This window comes from Melospiza melodia, chromosome 4, assembly GCF_035770615.1.
Source record: "Melospiza melodia melodia isolate bMelMel2 chromosome 4, bMelMel2.pri, whole genome shotgun sequence".
In the NCBI taxonomy this organism is placed as follows: domain Eukaryota; kingdom Metazoa; phylum Chordata; class Aves; order Passeriformes; family Passerellidae; genus Melospiza; species Melospiza melodia.
In genome coordinates this window covers 59656212-59684006 of record NC_086197.1, presented here as the reverse complement: position 1 = coordinate 59684006, position 27795 = coordinate 59656212, and the positions used below count along the sequence as shown (strand labels likewise).

Sequence of the window (27795 nt, the reverse complement as noted above, 5' to 3'; positions counted from 1 at the left end):
AAATATATATATATTTCTGTGGTACAAATGTGATTTTGTACTTATGGCCATAAGTTTACATTTCTGTTTTAAAACGAATTTTACTATTTTGTGACTGGGTAACTATCAGAAGACATGCAAAAAATATTGAACTGTTCCTCCCCAGCCTGAGGCCATCCTAAAATTAGTACTATTCTAATAATAAATAACTTCTAAAAAATAATAAAAGCTGCCTAGTCTATGAATTATTTTTTCTGTTTTCTGGTATCAGTTATATTTGGCTTGCTTCCTACTTTTTAAGCATTTTTGAGGACAAGAAATGTACATTTTCCTACTGAGATTTTAAATGTGCTGAATGGTGTTGATAGATACCAGTTTGCCATTCATCCTGCCAAGATCATAATGTCTTTACAGTGATGTAATCAATAAAGTTAATGTTATGACCAGTCAGGGAGCTCCTGTTCTTCATAGAGCTCTCTGAAATCTCAAAGACCTTTTACTGTAAAGGCCTCTCTGAGCAGTCCATCCACACACAGACCTCTCAGCGAATTCACATCCTGAATTTAGTCTGTAACACAGGCTACCTTTAAAACTTAAAATTGCACAGTTGTTCTCTTTCCTCTGTTAATTTCTGCTTTAAGATTGACATGAACTATTTCTTGGAAACTCCATATTTAAAATTAAGCTGTTTCACTCATTTAAAAGGGATGCAGGGATTTTTTTATTAATCTACTTTGTTTCTTTTTATGTGTTTGTATTTTGACATAGGTGTTTTGTCAGTGTCTTATCTCTCATCCTTCTAAGAGCCTTTAAAAATTGTGCTTCAAATAAGGATTGCAAAACAGGATTCAGGTAGATTTGGAATGAAAGTATGGGATTTCATAAAAATTGCCTGGAATGAGAAACCTTATGAAGTATTTCTTTCCTTTTGTATGTATTTATTGCAAAAGTGGCTTTGTTTACCACCTTAACTCCAGCTAAACTTACCCTCTGAACTCGGAGAGTGACAATGTGACCAGCTACATCTGTGTGGTCCCCTTTAAGGAGCTGGGCCTGGGACTGAGTGAAGAGCAGGTCTCTGAAGAGGAGGCACACAATCTGACTGATGGCTTCAGCTTGCCTGCACTCAAGGTAAGCTCTCCTAGGAGGGCTTCATGCATCCATGCAGGCTCCTGGTGAACATCCTTCTGTTGTCATGAAGTCCTGTGGCTTGTACATCCTAACCTGTAGCAACACACTGAATGGAGGGTAAGGTGTAATCAGTCAGGCTCTTATCATGTGTTCTGCATTTATCAGCATTCACCTGATTTCTTTGTGCATGGAGAGAAAGAGAAGTTACTCAGTACAACATTAGGATATTTTTCTGCAAATGATGGAAGTTCAAGTCAGTTGTTCTATAATCAGCTTGATCAATCCCCTTAAACATGATTTTTTGCTCTCTGATTTAACCTGATCCCAGCTGAATAAAATAATTTCTGGATTTGTACTTAATTCTTTTTTTTATCTAATCTCTTGATGTGAATAAATCGAGAGACATCAAAAATCACAAATTAGTTGTAAATGCCAAAGGGAGTAGCTGCATTTAGTCACACTGAGGAGCAGAAATCATAAGCTTGGACCCCTGCTGCCATAAGCCAGTGTGGTTCTTTGATCTTTGAAAAACTTTTAACTGAACAGAGTGACAACCATATAATGGCCTTTTTATCTTTTTTTTTTTTTTTTTTTGAGATGTTAGGTTTTTTTATTTGCATGAGTCAATTGGAAGGAAGATCTAATTTGAATGCAAGCCTTCTATACTCTAATGACCCTCTGCCAGGGCAGTTCCCCTTCAGCATTGTCTTTTTAATGGAAAATTCCATGATTATATGACTTCTGTGTTTCTCTGGGGTTGGCTTTTGTTACAATTTTTTTCTCTTAATTTTTAGACCTTGACTTCTTTTGTTCTGACAGTAAATGCTACCAGTAATAGTGATTACTAAGCTTTGAGGCTTTGTCTAATTAGCTTTAAGCTAAGAGCTACAATAAATAGCAGCTTTTGGGATTTTTTCTTGCACTTCATTAGCTGAAGTTCTAATTGCAACCATGTAAGCCTCCTAATTTACCCACTTCTTTTTAATCACAAGAAGCCAGTAAGAGGTGCCCAAGCTTGTAAGCTAAGCCTTTGTTTACCTGCAACTTGCAGTAATTTAACTGAACTCTGTTTTAGTTAAACTGGTTAGGATGCTTTCTGGATACAGTTAAGATCACAGCAACTAGAAAATCTCAATTTATGGAACTCATGAAAGCCAGCAATGTAGGCTGGGTGTGGTATAGCTGAACCAAGCTAAATTAACAAAAGTCAGTCCTAAGCAGATTCCTGTGGAGGTATAACATACTTTGATAACCTTGGGACATATTTGTGTGGTGAGCCTTGGATGTATGTGCAGTCCTCTTTGGGTTTGTTTTTTCACTTTGAGAGAATTTGCCTTTATAATGAAGTGTAGGTCATGCTAAGCCATACGACAAATGTAGCATGTGTCTTTTGGCTACCTCGTCCTTGAAGAAAAGCAATTTAAAGAGTGAAAATTTTTCACTTAAGAAAAACATCCCAGTTTAAGCTGAGGAGAGCCAGGTGGATATTTTGTGTCAGCAAAGATCATCAGTAGTTACTAACAGAGCAAGCTGCTTGCAACCGTAAATACATCTGGAATTTCCTTTTCTCTTGTCGTTGTGCCTTTTTTCAGGTAGGTTTTTGATTATTATTATTATCAGTTCCTGAAGTCCACTATTTTTGTATGCTGTTTTTTTACTGCCTGTGATTTATGTCTGGTGGAAGGGATTGGTCTTCTTTTGTGCTTATTACAGCATGAGCTTTTGATTTTTTATCCAGGGCACCACACATTCAGGACACTTGAGTGATTGCTGCCCATTTGTTTGCTTTGTATTTTTGCACCCAGCAAAATCAGTCTTGCATGTATACCTCAAATTAATTTCATGTCATTCATGTATTCTTTTTTCTCATGAGCATCTTTTGTAAATTGAGATTCTTTTTTCTTTTGGAATACTTTCTCTGTTTGCATCCAAGTATTTTTGATGTGATGAGTAAATGTTTTACCTTCCTTGGTCTGGAATGCTTGCGAACAAGTTTCTGTCTCCACCTCATAATCACCTATAGCTGATCCCTTTTAATAAGGGCCATTATTGCAGAGAAAAGTATCATAACCTTTCCTTTTCATTTTAGACATAAAAGGTGCTGCTGTACTGTCATGGTCTACTGAGCAAACTTCCCTAAACTAAGAAAACAGTTCTTTTCATTTCACTGGAAGTGGAAGTTCTCAAGAAATTGAAATTTTGGACTGCCTTGCTCCTAGATGGACTGTCCTTTTTAGTATCATATATAACACTGTGAATCAATCAATTTCTTTAAAAGAATTTTCTTCCTTAATAGTATTGGTAGAATTTCATACTTTGGCTGAAAAAAGAAATAAGTTAGCAGCTCAACTTTCTTCATATGCAGAATATTTTTTTGTTGAAGTACATAGCAATTAGGCTCATGTTTCAAGGCTGGGTGTGGGGCAATGCAGTAGTTATTAGATTGTAGAAATGACAGCTTGGCCTTATAAAAGGAAAAATGTCTTTGCTGCCACTGGAATTTTGGCAGCCCTTTACGAGCCGTAGGGTATGTGGAGATTATAGCAAATAATGAAACTGGCCGACGGGAATATGAGGTTTTGGACTCTGACAACTTTATGAGCATAATTGCATTTAATATCCTTCATCAAGGAATTAACAGTCACCTAAGGTTCACAAGATCTGAACCTCACACGCTCTGGAATACCCTTCAAAAACAGTCAGCGGATTTTTGCAGTTTTTCAAAGTTCCCGTTGCCGGCCAAGGAATGTTTTCCCGTGGTGTATCCATACATTTACTTTGGAAGTAAATGCACACAGGTGCACGGAGCTAACCCTCCCCTGTTTTGCAGGTCCTCTTTCAGCTCTGGGTAGGGCAGAGTTCAGAGTTTTTCAGGAGGCTGGCGCTGCTGCTGTCCCCGGCCAACGCGTGCCCCGCGCCGTCGGCGTGCCCGGAGCGGCTGCCTCACCGCATCCTGCGCGACGTGGCCCAGGGCCTCCCCGGCACGCACGCCGCCTGCCTGGCCGAGCTGCGCAGGAGCTACGAGTTCTACCGCTACTTCGAAACGCAGCACCAGGCGGGCCTGCAGTGGGCAGCCAGGGGCAAGCAGCAGTGCAGGGAGCTCAACAGCCTGCAGACGGCCGTGCGCAGCCTGCAGCTGCACCTCAAGGCCCTGCTCAATGAGTGAGTTTACACCCGAATTAACAGAAGGATTTGGACTTGAAGTTCTTTGGGTTGTCAGCTTGTATCCCCAATTAAAAGCAAAAAAAGTCTTTGTGGTCGTAGCCATATCTTCACACAGATGGCTCAAAGGTTTACTATGGAATCTGATATTTTTCCTGGGTATTCTTTGAGTATCTGAAAACTTGAAGATAAGCAGTGTGCTAAGATTTTGCCTTGCTTTTGTGACTCCCTTGAAAACCATAATAATCTTCCATTGATTTTTCCACATATCAAATGCTTTATAAGAACATTCAGCTCTTAGTACCTAACTAGTAAATATCCTTAAAGATTTGTCACTGCCTTCATGAAACAGTTGAGACTGTCCTACTCCTTTAACCTTACATGTAAGAATTACTATAACAATTGCAGGTATTGCATTGTTAATCTTATACATAAGCAAGGTATCTTGATGTAGAAAAAAATATTTTAAAATTTTGGGACATCTTTGAGTAATTGACTGAGTTGGGTTCTTAAAACTTAAAGGAAACAACAGTATATTACATTAAATAATGGAAAGAATGGTGGAGTCAAATATTTATTATTACTTACTGCTGTTTATCTCCTCATTACTTAGGGTAATAATTCTTGAGGATGAGCTTGAAAAGCTTGTTAGCACTAAGGAGACACCTGAGTTGACAACAGAAGCCCGTCAGGTTCTGGAACAAAAACTGAAGTTTCTGCAGCCTCATATCCAGGCAAGCAACAGCTGCTGGGAAGAAGCCATTTCTCAGGTGGAAAAAATGAGTGGAAGAAACCCAAACAAAAAAGGTAAATGTGAGAGATTAATTTAGCAGCTAATGGGATACACTTCAGAGATTAAATGGTCAGATGAATCAGTGACAACGTTCAGCCTGTGTATCAGAATTTTAGCTGAAGAAGGTCTTAAAACCATACACTTTGAAAAACTGTGTCCTTATATCAGACTTTTTCATTGTGATGGCCTTGAAGCTTTTGTTTCAGCAAAAAATGCAACCATGCTAACTCAGTCTGTTACACCTCTAGGTTCAGATGGTTACATTTTCAGGTGTAGACTGATAATTGCTTTTTGTCTTTGATGGGTGAAATCACCTATGAAGGGGTAGGATTTTAATGAATTGCCCTCAAGATCTTCATTTATTTACTGCATTAAAATGATGCCATTAATTGAAATGATAATGACATTGTCATGAAACTTTTTTGACAATCGCATTTCCTGGAACATTTCAAATCATAGAGGACATGTTGAGCATATAAAACCCATTTACTTCCTCCCTCAAAGAGAGTGAGCTAACCTTTGGTGTTCTTAAAAGTCTTAGTGAGCGAGCAGCATATCCCAGTGTTTTGTTTCTTGTCCCTCTCCTTAAGGATCTGTACTGCCCATGCTGTTCTTGTGAAGCATAACCAGCTTAAATAACTGAACTGAATTTAGGCTCTCCTGACATGGAATTGAGCCTGTAATTTCTAATCTTTCTTTTTTCCAGGAGCATTTTTACTGTGCTAGGAAGGCACAGCCCAGCATCTGAAAAATGCTGGTAATGGAGACTGTACTAGGAAAATTGGAGGGGGGAACTTGGGGTATCAGCAAGTTACCTGCAGAAATCCAAATCTGAAGTGCACTATGCTCTTAATGATGCATGGATGGAATATCCATAGATGGATAAATATTGCTGTGGACCTAGAAGCAGGCAGGCCAAGGTTGTTCATGCTTACATCAGAACTTGGAGCACTGAGAGGCTTCTTGCAGGCTCTGTGCAGGTCCAGACATGGTATAAACAAACTCCTGCACTTTACCTGATAGTGCAGTCTTACAGCTTCCCCCTCAGTGCTGTGTAAAACAGCCTGTGAGGATGTTAGATGTAGCCTGATATATTTGCATGTGCTGACCTATTGTGTTTTGTTGACACCTCCACAACCTGCAGTTCTACTGATCTTTTTTCCCCTTTGCTTAAAAGCTCTTTCTAGACTACACACAATAGTATTTTTAGTTACTTTAGTTTTATTTTTACTTTGTGTATAAATTTCTCAGCAGGCCTTTTTATTGTAACTTGCTTCTTTTAAAGTTCAGTACAAAAATAACCTCATGTGTGATCTAGAAGGGATTGCATGGGAAATAAAAAATAAAATAATCCTTCACTTTTGCCCACTGCTTTCCTGGAAACGTGCTGGGATTGAACTTCTATTTTGCAACAAGTTTACTGAACTAATTCACAGGAGCTACTTTAATTTATTTTGGTCATTGAAAACTATTTTTATCTGACAACATTTGACTTTCCTGATATATTTCTAAGCCATCCAGTTTCTGTGATTGACCTTGTCAAGCTGTACATGAAGTCAAGTTCAATTCTTTTGCTGTCTTCCTACAAGTTTTAACAGCTGGTCTGTCAGTCATGTTATGTAAATTACTTCATTTTTTTTCCAATACTTTCTGAAAACTCTTTGGTAGAAGATATCTTCCTATTGAATAAATATAACAGCTCAGCACAGCTTTTACATTTATGCATTACTATCCAAAACTAAATCAATCTTTTGACAAGAGCTGTTTCAAGAAACCCATGGGCTTAGAGCCTTTTGTCTAAGTGGATGCTGAGCACTTCTGCTGCCACAGATAGATGTTTAGTCCAACTAACTAGTTCAGCCTGTATAGTTCATCTGTATAAAGAGATGAGTCCCCTTGAACAAGCAGTACATGCTTCTTGCCCTGAATCATTATATGTCAGAGCTGTTCTCTTACAGGTACATTAAAGAGCCAAAGCAAAGCCTTGCAGAGTAATAGATTGGACACCACACCCTCCTGTCAGCCTGTCATTGGTGCTGACACCAGCATGTATCTTGTATTTTAGCATATAGTTCCTTCAGGGAATGCAGTTTGGCTTCCTCCTTTACATGATTTGGTGTATTTCTAGAATCAGTACCTTTACTTACTCACTGATCCTGTCAGGTACAGAGTAGAACCTCAGAACAGGTGGGGCTTTAGCACATTTAAGGGCAATCACCTCTGTTTAAATTCTTTGGGCAACAGTGGACCTATCTATCATTCATCTACCAATACATCTTTGCTAATTTCCTAGAACTTTCAGCTTCTTTTCTTTATTCTTTTGCATTTTTTTCATCACTGATAAAATGTATCACTTAAAGCTTCAACAATGTAAGCATGTAGTAATCTACTGCTACTATTACAGAATGGAGTAGTCTTTATAGCTAGTTACAGCATTGTATTACTGATCTTTGAAACACTGGCCCTCAAACTGTTTAAATTCCATCCTTGTTCTTTTAAACCATCTTTGCAAATGGACACATTTTAGATATTTATAAGACCAAGGCTGTGGTACTCTGCTGCAATCTCACCATCCCTAAGTGTTCAGTGTATAGATTAGAAATGCAAAATAGGGTTAGGTGGGGCTTGGCAAGGTCATTTAACCCATTTCCCTTCTCAAGGGTAAATTAGTATTTGTGAGTAAATGTTGTTTGCCTCTTCCTAAAAAACTATCTTTAGAGACATTTTACAGTATTTCCAGGCATCTATTCCAGCACTTAATTCCATTACCAGTAGAATGTTATTACTGAATAGAAGTACCTCTTGCTGCAATTTAAAAGCAGTACTTCTGATCCACCCACAATGGAAATCCATTTCCTCTTGATGGCTCTTACATTCTCAAAGATGATTATTATGCTTCTTTCTGTCTTCTCTACATGACTCCCTATGCTTCAGCTCTTCCCTGGTGACTATGCTTTATTTAGTCCTCTTTATAATATCCAGTGTTTTCCTCTATATTCCCTCTGGTTGCCCCACTGTGTTACTGAATGAAGGGGCCCCAGACTGGGCAGTATGTTCCATCCACAGCCTGATCAGTGCCAGAGTAGAAATGTTATTTCATGTGTCTTAGCTGTAAGTGCTGTTGCTTTCTATGTACTGGATTGTAGTTTGGCTTTTTGCTTGCAGTGGGGTAGAGTTGATGGTGAGGCTCCTCACCTCTTTCTCAGTGGTGCTCCTCAGTCAGTTGTGATACATTTATGCACTTGGCTATTCCAAAGCACAAAAATCTGCAGCCGTTGTCACCAAACTTCTGGGTCTGAAGTCCATTTCTACCTGGGTTGTATCAGTGATTTTCCAATATTATTTTTTATTCTAGTGGTGCCCTTCAGTGTTCTTGCAGATTATCCCCAAGTCATCAGATTTAATGAGATGCAACACCTCTCTTTCACCCATTGGCAATATTGGAGAGTATTGGACTTGAGACAAATCCTCACTCAATGTATTCCAGTCTGAAAATGGTAATCATGCTGTGATGATCCAAGAGGCTGTTCTGTGCACCTAATAGCAACTTTTCCTGGCCTTTGCATTTTCCTTATAAAGATGTCATGACACCATGTCAAAAATCTTACTGAAAACAAAATGCAGGATGTCTGTGGTTCTTTCTATATGCAAGACCTTTTTATTGCATTGCAAAATTAACATCTTCTATTTTCCACAAATTCACACTGGCTGTTATTTGTCTTCTTGCTACCTCGCAAATACCTTCCTGTAAACTTTCTTTAATTATTTCTTCCAACATTTTCCAGTCATTTGAAGCTGTTTTATCTATAATTTTTTTAAAACTTCCGAACAAAGTCTCTTCTCTGGTTTTACTGATTTTGCTTGCCATCTGCAGGTTTTCAAAGTCTATAAAATTTCTGAGATTTGTTAGTTGAAGTGTTTCAGCACAAGTTCCATTGGACCCAGCTTCTATAAAAACAGCCAAGTTACTTAAGTGCTGTTTAACAGTTTCAGTGTAACCTAACCAACCTTCTCACCGTTTTTTTCATGTATGCAAATCCTGCTTATGAAAATACCTGGACCCTGCCTGAGTGAGTCAGAAACATCATTCAATACTCAATTTTATTTCTTTTAAATCCCTTTTCTTTTTTCCCCTAAAGGCAAAATTGAAGTTTCCTGTGACAACCTACAGCATACTACAGTACCTTTAACACAGCCTGCCATATACATAGAAAACAAAGATCCAATCCCTGAAGAGCAGGTAAAAAAAAAAAAAAAAAGGATCATTTAAAATAATAATTGGGGATTATTTGCTATATCCATTCTTTTTTTCAGTTGCTTGTGCAGTGACCTTGTCTTGCTGAGACAGACAAGTAAGTGGCCAGTACCACTTCAAAATTGGACTTGTCAAAAAAATGTGTACGTTCCTTTTGCTGTTCCATGGGGAGGTATTCCCCATCCTGGAAAAAAGAGCACTAGTATTCATTTCTCATATATATCATTAGAAATGAATGACCAAAGGAGAGCAGCAACTCAAGTCAAAGTAATAAAAAGTGAGAATTGCTAAAAGGCAGTATATGAAATAGTCCTACTTTTGCTGGATTAAAAGACACAGCTGAAAAAGTGACAACTCAAGCACAAATCATCCTGCCATCAGTTTGTTTAGTCTCTGCATTTTTGGATATCTTTTTACTGTAACACTGAACAATTTTGTGTTGTTAGAGGACCTCCTGGGTGATGGTTGGGCTGTCTTAAAGAGAGGTGGGCCTCCTCCATCCCAGAACTGAGTGGCAGATCCATTCTGAAAGCACAGTGAACACCCATGTTCTGCTCTGTCCCTCCCTTGCTTCTCCCCCACATGTATTCTCTCCAGCTGTTTTTCCATATCAAAAAGCTGGGACTAATTGCTTTATTGAAAATTTCTTATAATATAAATGCTGCTCTGTTTTTTTATGCTCGTAATCCAGTGTATTTAAAATTGGAAGAGAAGTTTGCTATTCTCTATATCCTCTTAATAAGGATTTATGTAAGTTAAATTAGCAAGATGCATGACTACCAAGAACTGGTTACAGTGTAAATTTAAAAAAAAAATAAACCCACATCAGCATTGCTTATTTCCACCTGTAATTACAGAGAAATGGTCTCCCATTTTCAAGGTATATCACTGGTTCCTATTTGTGTATGAAGGTAAATCTTGGTAATGAGTGGACTTGCTCCAAAATCATACAGATACCACCAAGAGCAGTGTCAGGTCCACTGACTCTGCTCAAACAGGGCTCCATCCTGTTACTGTGGTTGGTTTGTGTTGACATCACTTGATCTTGAATCAGATCATAGGATTGAGTGCACCTGACAGTGAAGACCAAGAGTTTTTTCCTTTCTTTCTTTAGGAACTGGAAGCATATGTTGATTATTCAGATACAGATAATGAATACAAAAGGGAAGACTTTTACTGCTTCTCCCAAGAAGAAAGAGAGAGGCAAGAGCGAGAGAGACAGGAATCTAAGAGGGTGTTACAAGAATTGAAATCTGTACTGGGATTCAAAGCTTCAGAAATTGAAAGACAGAAGTGGAAACAGCTACTATTCAGTGAACATGGTAAGCATTTCTTTTGAAAATTAATTCCTTCCTTAAAAAACATGGGTGTCTGCCATGGATTTCTGACTATGCTGGAATTCAGACCGTGCTTAGCTGTAGTAGTGTCTTTGACAGAGCTGTGTGGTCTTAGTTGCCATTCCATCTTTTTATATTTTAGCAGTCATTTTACTACATATTGAAATGAACTCATAGAAGTGAGAATTTGGCTTTAAACAAAACACTGAGCTAAAATATTAAACACACAAAAATATTAAGACATAAAGAAAGCTGTCAGGATATAAACCATGCAAATTGAACTGACTTTCTTTCATGGCTTTCCAGTAAATACGAATTTTTATCAGGGTGCATAAATAAATTGCTTTTCAGAATTTAAAGAAACTAGCAGAAAATTTATCCCAGACGTACAAAAGCATATAGGTTAAACTGAAGAGCTGGACTTTGAAATATTAGAGAAATAAAATAATAAAACTTCCTTTTGTTTCCATGAGAGAGTGAATACAGAACATGTTCACAAAAAAAACCCCAAACAAACAAACAAAAAACAACAAAAAAAACCCCAAACAAACAAACAAAAAAACCAAACCACCCCAAAACAATCCAAAAAAACCAACAAAACCACCTAAGAAGAAGAGTTCTTTCAAATTAGCCCTTTTTAATTCTGAGGACTGCTGGGTGTCTCCATTCACTTGCAATTGAAAGCAGGATATGAAAATTTCTCTTGCCTCAACAAGACAGCTTGTCTGTAAAAACTTGATTCCTCTCTGCTTGAGCTATTTGATTTACTCTCCTTAAAATTGGCAGAAGTTTGTCTTTTCCTTCCTCTTATTTTCATTTCTTCCTCTTAAAGACAGGTTAGGAAAAGCTTTCTAAAAAGTGCCATGTTCTATGTTATGCAAAACAGCCCTCAAGTCTGGCACCATATCCAAGGATTCTGCCTCTGACGGTGTCTACCAGAAAAATGAGCAAGGATTGCAAGTTTCCAGTAATTTACTAGAAACACAAAGTAACAGACCATATCTATTTATGACATAGACATTATCTATGTCTCTTTTGACATCAAACCATCAAAAATATCTGTTCTTAGCAATTTTCTTCTTTACATCCATTAAGCTACAACTGTGGTAAAAGAGGTTACTTGACTATTGGTACTGATTTCTCTTCCAGTTGCGGTAAAAACCCGAGACATCAAATTGCAGCAGTTTGCTCAGGAATAGGATTTCTGTATTTCTGTTGCATAAGACAGCACACAACTCTTCACATAAATTTCTTCAAGTCTTCCTTTCCTAACTGTTGGAGGACGAAGTGATCCTACCTCCAGTTTAAGTCTTCACAGACCTAGTGAAACTCTTGCACAAATAGTTTTTGTCAGGAGAACTTGCCTAGGAACATTTCCTTACCTGAGCAGGTAATACTTGTCCTGAGCAGGTAATACCTACCAGCATATCCTCAGGCCATCTGTGGCCATAGCTGGAAAGAGTCAGCTCACTCCTGTAGTTTGCAATAACTGTTCACCAGAAAGCCTTTGTGGCTCATGTTGGTTCCTTTTCCTTTCCTGTTTCTTTGGTTTAGGAGAGATAAAAGGGTGAGGAGGGAAGAAAGCATGATTTTCTCCAGTTGCATAGGACTAATCATTGATTATCTCCATCCCGTACAAACGTGGAAAACATGAGGGCAGTTCAAGAAAGTAATTAATATTGTCTTCTGTTGGCTCAGATTGTGTGTGTCTAATCTGACAGACTGATATGTACACCTGCTATAACATTACTGATTTTTAGGGAAATCCTTCAATATTTCTTCAAAAGAAAGACAAGTCAGTAAATATGGTATCATGGACCCTGGCATATTATGGTTTAATTTATCCATACACAAGTTCAGTCCTTAAAAAGACATTTATGTGATCTGCGCTTTCCACATTTCTGACTTGGCTTATCTTGAAGATTGAAACCCAGAAAGGTTCATATTCTTGTCTCCATTGGCTTCAGCCATGATACCACTTTTCCATAGTCCTCTTGAATCTTGCTTTTACAGGACAAAGAAATCCTGTGTTTTCCCAACTTGTGATTATTGTGGAAAAAGATCCTGAAATATTCAAAGACTTTAATCTGTTTGTGAAGGCACCCAGCTAGCCATTCTGACTTATCCTAACAAGGGCATGAGGGTTTTTGGTTCGTTTAAGGAAGGGCTGGTGAAGGTTTCTGCATAAGAGGTCAGCTCCAAACAAGCTGATCTGTCTTAAGAGCACAACATGAAGTCACTTGGAGATGATAGGTTGGATTCCAGAAGAAAAAATACCATCTTAGCAGAGCACTAGACTAAAGCAAGTTTTCCAAGGCCCACTACCATGGTAATACTTCTTACAGTCTGGGTAATAGGTAGTTTATGGGAGTGTAGGTAAGCTTATGTTTCTGATCCTTTGGCCTCTTGTTGAGCCACTACATGAAAGTGCTTTTGAAAAGGTCTGCTAAGTTTTTAGTAGCTTCATTTCCATTTGTCAAACACTGTCAAACAACTTTCTTCTGCTGCAAAATCACTTCTAGCCTTTCCCTAACCTATCCCCTTCAAAAAAGTTCATTCTGTTGGTGGTTGTGTTGTAGCCAGCTGTTTCCCCTTCTCCCACCTTGTCCATACAACAGTTGTTTTATAGCTATTTATCGGATTTGGAAAGCCATGCTCTCAAAACAGACGAATTTCACCCTGCTTATTAATTTGTCAACTCCACAAATTGGCCAGCTACCAATCTCAAGTAGCTCTTCTTTTTGTGAGAAATTTTGCCCTTCAGAGTATTCTTTGGAGGAAATAGACAAGAAGTTTCCTCTCAAATGATAAGATTACTGTGCATATTCCTGTCTCTCCAAGCAAATGGGCAGAAATAAGTAGCAACATATTTTTTACAAGACAGGGAAAGAACTACTCCATAAACAACTGAGACAAGTCTGGTGCAATGCTCCTTTGGTATATCAAGTTCTAAAGCAAATGGTGCAATACACATTCAATGCCACAGTCTCTTAGTGTGCTAATGACAATAGTTATCAATGTGACAACCATAATGATGTGCCTGCCTTCAGCTAGCTAAAGTAATATTACTGAAATAGGATGCGGTTGAAAAATCCTAATAGCATAAATTTTGCTTCCCATGAAAAGTTTGTGTATTTCCCAGAGTTATTTTCATCTCTGCTTGCAGGGGTAAAGTCAGAATGGAATTAGAAAGGGAAATGCAACTTGGGAATCTGCTGCTGCCGCTCTCATTTATGCTCGTGCTGCTACTATAATGGAGCTGCTGCAGTTTAGGGAATCTGGTACTTGGAAATGGACATTATATCGTTTTGTTAACATGAAAGCCGCCCGTTCTTCAAGGAGCGATTGTACCGAGTTACACTAACCCTTAACTCTGGGAGGAGAGACTTCCTGGCAAGCATCCCGTTGCTGGCAATGGGACTCACTGCTGCTACTAACTGCAAGAGAGGCTAAATTAATGCACACTTTATTTGTGAGGACACCTACCTGACTGTGTGGTTATGTGTTGTATTTGTATGTTGTGTTGTGTGAGATCAGATACTGCCTATAAGGACTTTTTCATGTACCAGCTGTCTTTAGTGGATTAGGTAAACTGTTGTTCACAAGAAGACAGTTAAATCTGTATGCACTACAGTAATTTTACTTGGGTTTTGCTTTAACACTGAATACATCCTCTGTGTTTGATGCTGGCTTTAAACACCATCAATTTTGTGCTTTCTCTTCACATCACAGATTTTAAGGAATAGTTACAAGTAGCCGTCACGTTTCACTTCAGCTCTGTGATTAGAAAACACTTAAGTTTTGGTGTGGGTTGTATTTCTGTTGTTTTGGGATTTTTTAAAGTAATTTAAACCTTATAATCTTGCATCTTTTCAGGCAAATAAATTATTTATGTATAGCATCTCACTTTTAGTTATCATTTAATTTTTCCCCCTTTTTAAGCTGCAGTGAAACCCTTGTCTCCTGTAGAACCATTGAAGCTACTAAATAATGTGGAATCACATATGAATTCAGATACAGAAAAGCAGGACTGCAGCCAAAGTTGTGATAAATCTGAAGAAAAAGACTCTAATCCAGAAGTGAATGCTGCTGATAAAAGCAGGACAGAATATTTGTATGAAGATCCTGAGATGGAGAAAAACAAAGACAGTATTACAGATAAAGATGTCTCTACAGGGGCTGAAGGAAGAATGTATTATCAGTGTGAAGGGGATGCTGAAGAGCTCAAGCCAAGCAGTGTGGATGGAGTAGAGGCTCCACAGCCTCCCTCTATGGATGCATTACATTCAAAAATCAAGGAGAGGCTGGCCCAGCTCCACATATCAACAGATTTTAACTTCACATCTGGTCTGGCTGCACAAGTTGCTGCCAGGTCTTTCACTTTTACTACAATGCAGGAAGAGACTTTTGGAGATGATGGGGAGGAGGAGGAGGAGGAAGAAGAAAAGACACAGGAGAATGAAGACCTTGTGGACAACTGTGAAAATGAAGAGAGAGGCTCTGAAAGTGAAGGAAAAGTATAAGTCTGAGCTGAACTTTATTAAACTAACAGCAGGCAGTTTGATGGAAAAAAAACTGAGGTGGGGGGTTGAAGCTGAAAATACTGGATGGAAAAAAAAGGAGACCTACATATATAATACATCATGTTCCCATAAGACTGATACACTAAATAGGACTTCTAATTATATTGAAAATTTGCAGGTAAGAGAAGTTTGGGATGCATCCAAGAAATAGATGGCTGTCACTTTGCAAGATCCTAGTGATGGGGGTTGGAATCTACCTTTGTGTTTTCTGTTTTATTTATTTAGTGAATGACATATTGTAGTTTTTCATTTCTAAACAGAAGGAAAAGCAATGTTTTGATTTACAACAGACTCAGTTTTTTTCCTTTCTGATTCTTTTGTCATGGTATCAATGTTTGTTCCAACAAAAACAGCCAGGACATTTCTTTTGGAAGAACCTGAACTGTTCTCTGTGATTGTCCCCCACCACTTTTGTTTCACTGCTTGTGTCTGCAGTGTGTTGGCTAAGCCATGATAGGCATTTGTGATTCTTCAACTAGTGATGTGGCACCCAGCTAAAATGTAGAATTTTAAATAAAAACTTGAAAGAGCTAGTATTTCATGTGTCCTGGGGTATGGGGCTGAAATAGTATAAAGTTAGTCATGCTTCATATTAAGGTTTATCTAGAGTTTTATGAAGGGTTAATAAATGATGTCTATAAGTTGTAATTCATGTTAGAGAAATGTGTTGTAAGTACATTTTAGGGAAGATTATAAGCACACCAGTAGAAGGTACTACAGATAGCTAGAAGCTATCTATTGGATTGAGAGATGAGAAGTAAACACCTATTTATTAAGCCAGCTATTAATTGTTTGTTAACCTTTTGTAAACTGAACCTTAATGTAATTGTTTGATTTGATATAATGATCAATTGTACATTTTTGCTTATGTCCTGAAGTAATTTTCTGAAAGGAAATTATCTGTGTTGCAGTGTTTTGTTTGAACACCATACCTGCTTTTCACTAATGTTCTTTCACTTTTCCTTAGATCACAGCTTTAATCTGTGGGATTAAGAATCCGTGAGAGAACTACAGCTGTGTATTTTGTTTCTTGTAACTTAGTTAACTGATGATGAAGTCTGGATGTTTGGTATGAGGTTATGCAGGTTGCTTTTTTCTCTGTGGTGGTGTTACAAGGAGCAGGAAACTGATGCTAACCTCAGAGGAGCTGGTTAATGGTTTCACTGTCCTCTCTTCCTTTTGCTGTCTGACACATAACAAAGTAAAGTTCCCGTGTCTCTAATGGTGAGAGCACCACTTCTTTGTGTGGAATACTCTACTTGGACACCAGCTACACTTCCGGGACAAAACACTGCATCAGTTACTTAGAGTATTTATTGTGTTTTGCAGATTCTATAAAGGGCTTTTTAGATGCTGGTGGTGCAGAACAATATCTTTCTAGGATGGTGTCATGGAAAGCAGGGAAGGTAACACTGGTCAGCAGGTTAGGGTGGAACTCTTGATGGTATGTCAGAAAATGAGTGTTTTCTTTCAACTCCCTGGCCTATATTAGTGATTTTGCATGAACACTGTGAAATATGTGGACTTTTTCACAGATGGTAAAGAGGGAAATACCAGTTCATAGAGAAGGGAGTATGACTTACAGTGTTCTTTCACTGTAGAGTGCCTGTCTTCTCCCTCACACACAGGTTCTGGGAAGAGAACGTGTTGCCGTTTTTCATTGACCAGTAACACTGTGTTCTGTGTCCTTTATTTTGTGTAAGTGACTGGAAGCTGAGTGGTTGATGTCTTAAGGAGGTTGTAGGAAAAAAAAATCAGCTGCTTTTCATAGTGTATTCAGAAGATAAGCCTCCTCTTAGTGGTAGAGTTTATTCTTCTATAACTAAAGATTAGGCTAAGATGATGAAACACTTTTATTTTCTCTGTGGTAAGCAATTTTTTTTTTTTGACAAGTCTAGAACAGCTGCTTTGGATAGATTGTGTTTGAAGCATTGTCCATGCTTCTGAAGAAGTCTTCCTCATTCTTAACTTGAGATCCTCACAAAGTGCCCAGATATTTTTTGTTCCTAGCTAATTGTTGTGACAGCCTAAATGTATCTTCCATCAATATTTTTCCATCAACTCATCCACCATCATCTCATGATCTGGTGTTGTGTATCCCAGAAAGGTACTCCTGACCTTTTTCTATGGGATCCAAATCATAGTTTACAGTGTGTAAGACTATGATACCAACCTGGAAATGTAATCAGATTTAGGATATTAATTATCACTGTGTTCACAGTTTCAGGTGAAGTCAGAAGTAGCCTGAGTTGCATTGGTACTGGAACTGGTGACCAATCTCACATTTATAAAAGCTGCTATCTCTTTATTCCTTTGCTGCAGTCCTTAGTAAAAATTCTGGAGAATCTACTTTGGTGGCTCACTTGGGGCCCAGTTTTATTATATGCTGGTCTTGGTAATGAAACTGGTCTAAAAAGCCCTGTCCATCATGAGTTGTTCATTTTCCTCCAGCAGATATGTCAACATGGGGTTTTGTGGCCATGTTATAAACCAGTTCACGAGTCTAGCAGGGGAAAAATTCACCCCTTTTAGGCTTTTTTGCTTGTCACCATTCTCATTGCAGCAATGCAGTAACAGCAGTTACCTCAAAACAGCTGTGTCAGCACATACTGTGTTGCTGGCCTGAGGCTCAGGAGAGCCCACATTTACATTATTGGCAAAGATGGTGTAGTGTGAAATTACAGCCTTGACATTAGACACAGCTGTGATCAAACAATGACCTTTTTGGAGGAAGTCCTGATCCTACTTTGAACAAATAGATTTTCTACGAGCAATTTAACTGATTTCCATGGTCTTACTTAATGCAGTCTTAGAAGTTGCCCATATGAACACCTGGACTCACTTGTTTTCTCTGCCTCTCATCACCTCTGTATAAAACAGCCATCAGGTCATTTATTTTGATCTATTTAATATTCTCCTTGAAGAAAAATATTGCTAACAGTGTACAGCACACAAAGCCTGACTTCTCTCGAGTTGATAACCAGGTTCCATCTATGTATGTCATACACTCTGTTATGATCCAGATTTCCTCATAATTATGTCATTTGAAATGACTGTATATACATGCTGTAGGTTCCTTCATGAACCTGAAAGATTTCTTGGCATAATTTATTGCTGCCTTTAAAATAATGTTTGTGAACACACTGAAGTGTGCATTAGCTCTAATGAGTTGTCTTAATATATTGAGCATGTCAAGGTCTGAGTGCAGTTCTGTGTTCTTTGGCTCCTTACCCAAGATAGGGATTTTTGTGAAAACAGAACATTTGCTTCTTAGAGCTTTGCAACTTTTTGAAACATTTAGCAGGAAGTCCACAATAAATTATGGGTTATGACAAAGAATATCAGCAGCCAAAATCCTTTCTGAAGAGCAGAGCTAACAATAAATGCATTTTCCCTATCCCATTTCTAATTAGTAGTCCTGTGAAGTAAAGAAACAAGTTATGTAGGGTTACATAATTTCTTCTTCTACCTGGAAAGCACTCCAAAGACAATATTTGCTTCTTGGAGTGGATTACAATTTAACACTACATGTTTTTATATTACTTCACTTTACAGCTAAAGATCTAGGTAAAGGATTAAATCTAGGCAAAGATCTGTGATAAGAAAGTGACTTGTCCGTTTTTTTAAGTGTATGTCATTAAAATTAAATTGTTGTGTCATGGAAGCAAATGTAGAGAATTACAGATCATCTTTCAAATACAATTAAATGTACCTCTGTCAACTACAGACAAGGTTGGCAAATGTGAAAGCTTCTGCCATCAGTCATAGAAATGAGACAGTTTTACTTCCAGCAGAGGATTGCTGGACATCACTGAATCATGTACTTAGATTTCTAAATGCAAGATGGTATCTGATGGAGTAGCCAGTTTTACTGAGATAACAGACTTTGTCCCAAGCACACCTGTCTCCATGTGACTGTTTGTTGCAATATTGGAAATTTTATGGGTTTTTTCAGAAGTGCTAAATTTGCAACTTTCTCATTAATTTATATGGTGGACTGCATGGAGTTGTTTGCCCACACTAAATTCTGTAGTCTTGTAGGTTATCCCTTTCTTCTTTTTTTCCTTTTTTTTTTTTTTTTTTTTTTTTAACAAACAAGAGGACAAGTACACTAAACTGCCCTTAACCTTTAAACGATTTTGTGAAGGGTGGCTGTAGTTCTGCAAGTGGCTTGTTCCCAGAGCTAACTGCTTTTCAGAATTAACAGATTTCATACTATCTCATCTGAGCAGAGTGAGAGAATGGCACTTGGTCAGTGTAAAGGGCCAGGCTGCTCTGGGATCTTGTCTGTGACAGGGACTAAACAGATGCTGAGGGAAACTATTGTGTCCCTACTATTCTCCAAACTATTCCTCAAATATTTGTGGCTCAGGGACTTCTTGACCCAGTGGTGGTGGATGTCACCTTAACAGGTTCTGATGGAATCCTTCTCCACAGATTTGCTCAGGCTCATGTTTGGTCAATTTTTCCTAGATCCAGTGCCAGTACATCATCATTACTGTCTTGTACACATGAGAAGATTTGTCAATAAACTTCTTTGATATTCTGCTTTCCTCGGTCATTCTGCAGAGGTCCTGTTTTCTGCCTTTTGTTTGCTTTCCTTACAAATCTCTCCAGTTTTGGATGTATAATGACCAAAGTGTGGTGCAGTACTCCATACTAACCTCAGCAGTGCAGAGTACAGAGTAATAATCACCTCCCATGAAACACCAAACCTTTCAAATGTATTTGAGTCCATATAGAAAGAAAAATCCTTTTAGGTCTTTTAGCTATTAGGATGGCAAATGAAAATATTTGGTCTGATGGAGGAGAAATATTTATTCACTGTCAGCAGGATTTGGCTGGACAATGTTTTTCTTTGCTAACAAAACAAAAAATTGTTAAAACAAAATGATCCCCCAACAGCTGCCACCTGGTCTAACACAAACTAAAGATGCCAAACAACACTTGTTTAAATTTCAATTTGACTTTGCAGAGCTTTTTTGGTCTCTGATGCAAAATATATTATCACACAAGAAACATGGCATTGGATATATGGATATCAGAGATCAAACCAAAGGCTTCTCAACCAAAGCCTAATATTTAAAATGCTTGGTGGTGTGCTTTATTCATTTTCTCATTATATTTAATTCTCTCCTGTATATGTGTTTATTTTGCCACCTGGAATTTTAAATGCTAAAAAATACATCCAATTTATTAAATTTGGAAATTTGTGCAGAAATCAGATAAGAGGTAATGGTAGTGCGTGGTAAGACACAGTCATAGCAAGGGGTAAAATCTACCTCCCATGTACTGCCCTATGTAGATGGATAAAGCAATGTGGCTTGAGCTACAGCTGGATATGAAACTGTTCTTGATGTGCTGCCTTCCCTTTCACACTGCTGTGGCTCAGGTTATTGGCAGCTTATCAGAACAGAACTTGGCTCAGCAGGGTGAGTGCACTGTTAGCCCATGTTACACTGTCTGTATCGAACACAGGATTCTGAAAAAGCCCCTGCAATTAATAAACAAGGAAAAAGTTTCTCTGTTACAAAGTGGCTTATTGTAAAAGGGTTGAATGGGACCAAAACTTGACTACTTTCATGTGATCAGCATATCTTGACCCTTGTACCTTCTCAGCTTTAAATCTTAAAGGCCTCCTGGACAGTTTGCTTTAGAGGATGCAGTTCTATGACAGCTTAAATCAATCACTTCATGGTCATGAAATCCAGTCCCTCTTCTAGGCTGGCTTGTGTGAGCACTCAGAGATCTAGGACATGGATAGGACTGGAAGTACATCAGTGCTTTAACTTGCAGCTGGCTTCCTCAATCCTAATGAGGATGCTGCCACTCATTTCTTTCCTCACTCATTTTGATTTCTTTTGTTCTTGAGGCCTAGGCTGCCCAAGACCATTTGTGTCTTATTCCCCAAAGTTTCTAGGAACTGTTTATGATACTGCCAGTAAAACTGAAATTATTGTGCATGTTTTTTTCTACTTACTTGTTTCATCCTTCTGGACCCTCTGACATCCATGGTCCTCTCCCTTTACCACCACTCTTAAGAGGTTCAGATTTTAAAGTAACACACAAATTCTTTTTACGTATTTGTAACAGAAAAAACTAGATCTAGAGTTGTGTACTGACTTTCTCACTTGAGAACTGAAACAGAAGGCAAGCACCATAAATGGGGAACGTACAGTCAAAACAGAAATAATAATGTATAGCAGCTCAAATTTATACCACACTCTTGGTGTATATATTGACTCTTATAAGTAATTCTGGCTTACTGAAAAACATTGTAAAGTTGCATTTTAAAAATAACTGCAATTCTATTACAAGGTCCCAATATAAGTGTCATTAGTTGGCTTGATTTGTGCTCAAATCTTAATATTTAAAGATTGCTTCCTGACCTTCTCCAGCTGCGTGGATGAGAACTGAAAATAATCTCAGATTTCCAAAAGAGAGAGCTTTCCGTTACTTTGTGCTATTAAAGAAAGGTCCATTCCTAAACAAACAAAAAGAGAAATGTCAGTATCTTCAATAGCCATTACTGACAGAGAATCATGCATTTGATCTCAATAGAAGCACCATAAATGCAGGCTATTTATAATGTTTGATATCTGTGTTTCAATAATAATAATAATAGGCTTTAACTGTATTATGGGATAAAAGCCAGAAATGTACAAACTGTCCAGTAGATCTTTCATCCAAAGGCACAGCTGGTGAAATTTAAACAAGTTCATGTTGTCTGTTCCCGCACTGCTCAGTATGACATTGCAGTCCAAGCTTTTCATGTCCCAGCGTGGATGTTCACGGGTGGTCTGCAGGCACCTGTGTGCTTGAGGTCTGCAAAGCTTGCAGTGATCACAGAACAGTGCTGAGTGAAACCTAAATAGGATGCTTCACAAATATTTTGGATTTATTGTCTGTCTTCCTCTGTTGTAGCATCCATGCTGTATGCAATCCCACTTGTGAACTTTTTCCTTCCCACCTTTCCTTTTCATAGGCCACACAAACCAGTTGAGGAGGGTTTTATAGTTTGTTTCTCACCTGTGGGACTATCTGTAATGCACCAGATAAGTTATCCCCCGCAGAAACTTAAACATTAGTGACCAAACGGCAAAAGATGGACCCTGGGCTGAAGAAGCTCTTCTGGTTTGACCACTTCTGCAAAGGGTTCTCCTGAGATGGGCGACCACAGGAGTGCTGAGCTAAGTGTGATGACTCTGCAGGTGTCTTTTGAAGCTCCAGTTTTTACTAAGTCTGACCTTTTCTCTGATTGTCTCTCTCTTCCCTCTTAGCTGCCTTCAGCTCTTCTCCAGCATTCTCTGGCCAACTGCTGAGGAATTTGGCTGCTTTTTTCTGTTTGTTCTGAGGCCTTTGTCTAAACTTTATGAAATGATAGGCTAGAGGGAGTCCACACCAAGGTGCTGCTGTGCATCCTCAGTCATAAACTCATAAACAGAAGGGTTGGTAGGGCTGGTGCAATGTCTGTCCTGACATTCCTTCCAGGAAGCTCTGACCTACATTTCAACCTGGCCTCCTGTTTCTTCCCACTTCAGAACTTCACTCCCAGGAATTTCCTTCCCTCCCTAATGACTGTAAGATGCTAATGCCTCCTCAGCAAGACTGACCCTCGAACACATGTTCTTCATTACACGAGCCTTACTTGTGCTTTCCCACAGGAGGGTGGCACAGGCATGGCTGAGTCTGCCTTCCCCTTAAAAAGTTTGCTGCTTTCAGCAGTAGGGGCTGAACATGTACTCTCCAGCTGCTATGTTAATGTGCTTTGGCTCCACAGCTGCCTGATCTTGAGCTCAGAAAGCGCTGGGATCTAGCAGTTGTGCTTAAACCTTTCCCACTGGTAAAGAGCAGGTGTTGTCAGAATACAAATATTACTAAATTTCCCTGAATAGAACCATTTTGAGTTTTTATTGAGGAGCATAAACAAATTATTTCTTAATTTAAGAGGTTTGAATAAGCTTTATAAATATATATATATATGTGTGTGTGTGTATACATACATACAGATATATATATGTATATACATACACACATCCCCCTTCATGATGTAAATGTGTATTGCCAGATGTTCCACTGCAAGGCTTGTCTAGCAAAGAGGCTGTATTTTTTCATATCAAACTATCCCGTTACTTACTTGAAAGGTAAACAAAAGCTTAATTCTTGCTATCCAAAGGCAAAAGAATGGTATTCTACCAAGCAAACTGTGGAAGTATTTCAAACCTGATTTTACATCTTTTATTAGAAAAGCTGCTTCACTTTGTTTTCACTTGTCAAGTCTTTGCACCTGAGCTGCTGTGAGTGCCTGTGATTTCCCTGTCTTAAACATGTAAACAAATATATGTTCCTCAACATCTCCTGCCTGCTAGTCCTAGCATTTTCCAAAACAGGGCCTAAAGGCAGCATAGAACAAGGAACACAGGGAAGGGAAAGAAAAGAATCTTGATAAGCTGCTGCTTAATTGGCTAATAAATGAGAGCTAAAATGTAAGAGGAAATGTTCAAAAGAACAAACTGCAGCAAGAGACTTCTGGCAGAGCTACAGAGGGAAATCACATGATACATTCTGAAGTTTGCAGACACTGGGAAGGATCCACAGTTTCTTGTCCATGTGGAGACAGGAAACACTCACCAGACTGGTAGTCTTCAGCAGCTTTTTTTTAAAACAAGGCTCTATTTTATGTATGTTTCATTCCCATAGAAAGACTTGCTGGTTTTTGTGCTCTGTGTGTAATCAACCTCTGCATCTCTTCCTTTAAGTTCTGTGTGAAGTCAGTCTCCTTCCTTCCACTGCACTGAAAACCTGTGTGCTTTGGCTCTGCGGAGCCTCCCCTGCACCCGCCCTGCCCGTGGCTGATGCTGCTTTAAACAGGGTCATTCGATCAGCCTCCAGGAGGTTCAGATCAGCAGGTCCTTAAAGCAGGTATGAAGCCTGGGGGCTGGCTGTGCTAGGGCTCCAAGAACTCGAGTTCTGGGTTGGATGTAGGCAGTAGCAGGAAGACATTCCTGGATGCTGACCTTTTGTTGTGATAGGGCTTCCTGCCTATGACATTTCCCCAAATTATTTTGTTTCTCTTTTTTGTACTTCATTTACCTCCATTCTTTTTCCCATGGATATGAATTTGGACCTAAGGTCTTCTTTACATATTTAATCATGTACATCACCAGGATTATTTTTAAGCCATTTTAAAATTTTTGCCTGGGTTTCTCCAGTTTCAGAAGTAGTTTTCTTAACTGTAATGCTAAGTCTTTTTGGTTGCTATTATTTCTTCAGCATCTGTAATAAAATTCTGCCTCACTAATGCCTGTATCATTTCTTCTCTTTATCCTGTATCCCTGACAGTTGCCTAGGTGGAGTGGATGTGGCTTATCCATCCTCCAATTAGTAATGATTGAATGGAATAGAGAACGCTTATACAGGGATGCAAAAATGCTGTATGAGCACTTTGCTTGATTTTTTATACAGAATTTTATTTATAATTCCACTTTCATCCTGAAGATGGAATTAATTTTAAGCAATCCTGGCAATAGTTTCTGCAGTATTTTTTGCTGACTCCTTGGTACAAGCACTTTAGTAATGAGCACTTGTTACTCTCTCCTGAATTAGTGATGACTGAAGAAAGAATGTTTTTCTATTGTGTCGTATGCTTCCCTTTGTACCCTCCCCTCATCCTTCAGAGACCTCTGTGCTGTGGCAACTGTTGGCAAAACTCCTTTTAGCATCACCTAAATGCCTGTGTAGGTGGGGCTTTAGGAAGAAAATAATGTGTCAGTTGAGAACACTGGTAGCAGGTAGATCTTTAATCCAGGAATGGGGCTTAGGTGCTCTGCAGGAGATGTATTCACTTGTGTGTGACTCCTAAGAGACAGACTTCCTTTGTAGGCTTCAGAAGTGCCAAAAGAGCAGCAACAGGACAGAGTCACTCCTTTTATCTGGAGCTTTTCCGTTCCCTGGTAATGCTTAGACTTTTGTATCAGCACTTATCAAAGGCTGTGTTCTGCTGCTGTTAGGCATTGGGGCTGATGTGCACCTCTTCCTGTAAACATTCCCTGATTTGGTTTTAGGGTTAACAGCTACTGACCACTCTTCTCACTTAGGTATGACCACTCTCACCTAATTCACATCCCCAGGAAGGTAGGCTTTAGAGGTTACTGGGAAAAAGGGAAATAATTTGATCATGAAAGGCAAGAGGTGAGGTAGGAGTATTTTTTCTTTTGAATCTTGCTGCCAAATTGGTGCATAATTCATTGTGCAAAAGGTCTTGCTTAATGTTTGCTGTTTTCAGGTTTGTGTGTTTGTTTTCGTATGGAATACTGAACAGATCCAATTGCTGCTGTTAGAAGGAGATGTCTGTCTACCAAAAAGGAATCCATAATGTTTTCCTTTACTTGGAGACTTCTTGAATGCTAAATTGCCTGTGTGTATTCTTCATAATGTACCATATGCAAATATTCTTCAGGAATTGATACTACCACTTCAGTCAATATTTTCTATGTTAGAACTGTATGTTTCCTATACTGCCAAGAATGTATATATATCTATGAAGACTTAAGATTGTATCTTTTTGAGCAAGCCTCTTTCTTCAACCATCTGAAACTTTCTTCCTGTTTCTCAAGTTTTCTGCTAATTTATTAGACTCCTGTGTTATATTGTGTACTTTTTGTATCAGTTGTATTGCTGTATTTCTTCTTTCTCTCATTAAAACCTGTTCTTCTCATCCTTCTACTGTGCTATTTCATATTGGAAGTACTCACACCATATCAATTAACCAGCTCTAGTGTGGTGGGTCAGCCTGAGGTGGATCCAGACCAGTCCTAAAAAGCCAGGCATTTAGACATTATCTTGTTCCACTGATCCCAAAACATAATTAGCTTTATTGTATTAAGCTTAATTTTGCAGCACAGTCTGTACTTTTACAATATAGTAAAGAAGAAACCTGGAATGTGACTCTCAAGGTATAAACAAATGGACAAGTACAAAAAATGTACTGAATTATGAAGCCCATAACTCTTTTGGATGATTGTTTCTGCCTGCATTCATTAAGATATTGGTGAGCTTCCTGAGGGAAGCAAATTTTGAGGAGAGATTTGGAAGAGGATTCCAAGGGCTATTTTTCCTAGAAATATGGCCATCAACTTAAGTTAGTCAGTTATCTGTGCCATCTCTATGCTTAATTCATCGGACAGGTAAATGAAAAAAGTGAATGCAGGTTAGGACCTGCTTGCTTACTTCCATTAAAGAAACAGCTGATTTACAAACAAGAAAATGCTGTCTCACAAGAAATGACTCCATGAACAGATAGTGCTTTTTTATCCTCCCAGTGAAAAGCAAGATTTTGAGTGTTTCACTGATGCTAATTCCTTTTTAGCAGTGCAGTATGTTCCCTAACCTGGAGCTCTCAATAGGCTCTCTTCCCCACAGAATGGTATGCAGGAGGAAAGAGTTCAAAGGTCCTGTACAGTGGGCCCAAGGTATTGGAAGAGAGGAAGTGAACAGAACATGCATGTGCACCTGTGTATTGAGTATCCAGCAATTTTTGGGGCTTGGAAATCAGCTGTCAAGATGGGAAAATACCAGAAGCTTCTACTCTTGGAAACTTAAGGATGAAGTTAATCTCATCTTTAGCACCAACTTTATAATTATGTCAGAATATGTGGAAATAGCTATGTCACCAGCCTTGGTTTTCACACAGACACTTCATCGCCCTCTCCTTCATTAAAACTATTTCAGTGCCACAGTTACACCTGTGCATGAAAGAACCCCATGGAGTGTCCCAGTCCATTTAAGGATTTATTGTCATGGGGTTGTGGTAGCAAGAAGCAGAAACACACATGTAGAATAACCATACTGGTTCTGACCACACTTGACTTGGGTTATATGTAGGCTTAGATTAGGCAAATGCCTGTCTGTGCAACTGCATACATTTGCTATTTGCTTCTAAAGTTGCATTTAGGGATGATACCACAGTGGAAAATATTAAGGAAAATTCTAGTTTAGAGAAGAACTAGCATAGGAAATTCCACAGGCCACTGTAGCCTTTTCAATCACTCATAGAAGTGTTTGCAAAAACACCCAGCCTAAAGCTGATCTGTCCAGACTTCAGTCAAGAATGCTTTACTTGGAGAGAAAGCATGATAGGCCAGTAATTAATATATTTTACAATGCTACTGTTAATTATCTGGTATATTTAATCCCTGACTTCTCTACCACTCCAGTAATTGTTTTGTGTGCTCATAAAGTGACAAGCTTCCTTCAGAGATGAATGGACTGCAACTATAATATGTGCCATTGTTTGATATAAATGAAATACATTGTTTTGTTAAGTTAAAAAGAAGTCAAAGAAAGAGACGTTCCATGAGCTGTCTAAGCTAGCTGAGAGCAGCTCAGCAAAAGACTGCTGAATTCATTTTGGCCTATATTCTGTGTTGTTCTTTGTTGTCACTGTTATCATCTGCTTCTTAGCTCTTAACAGTAGCTTAATAGATCATCAGCATCGGCATCATCAGCAGTAGCAGCAGCAGCATCATTGCCTGCATGATCTATTGGTTAAACCAA

The 27795-nt window shown here is 38.6% G+C and overlaps 1 protein-coding gene and 1 long non-coding RNA gene across 8 annotated transcripts in view; one reads left to right on the top strand and one right to left on the bottom strand.

Moving 5' to 3' along the window:
* Positions 1–19796, top strand: part of VEZT (vezatin, adherens junctions transmembrane protein) — a 53155-nt gene extending 33359 nt beyond the window's left edge. For 3 of the 5 annotated variants that reach the window (XM_063154868.1, XM_063154867.1, XM_063154869.1), the window contains 6 exons: positions 963–1110; positions 3941–4272; positions 4886–5079; positions 9205–9305; positions 10435–10642; positions 14600–19796. In XM_063154868.1, coding sequence (XP_063010938.1) covers positions 963–1110; positions 3941–4272; positions 4886–5079; positions 9205–9305; positions 10435–10642; positions 14600–15180 — 1564 coding nt within the window. In that variant the 3' untranslated portion in view covers positions 15181–19796. Of the gene's footprint in view, positions 1–962; positions 1111–3940; positions 4273–4885; positions 5080–9204; positions 9306–10434; positions 10643–13823; positions 14490–14599 lie in introns of those variants that run through there. The other 2 variants (XM_063154871.1, XM_063154870.1) reach the window with 2 other exon arrangements.
* LOC134417546 (uncharacterized) overlaps positions 1106–27795 on the bottom strand; it is a 60327-nt gene continuing 33637 nt past the window's right edge. Inside the window, exons 8-9 of one of the 3 annotated variants that reach the window (XR_010027583.1) lie at positions 21630–21724; positions 1106–1216 (exon numbers count right to left, since the gene is read on the bottom strand). This is a non-coding gene — a long non-coding RNA (uncharacterized LOC134417546). Of the gene's footprint in view, positions 1217–21549; positions 21725–27795 lie in introns of those variants that run through there. The other 2 variants (XR_010027584.1, XR_010027582.1) reach the window with 2 other exon arrangements.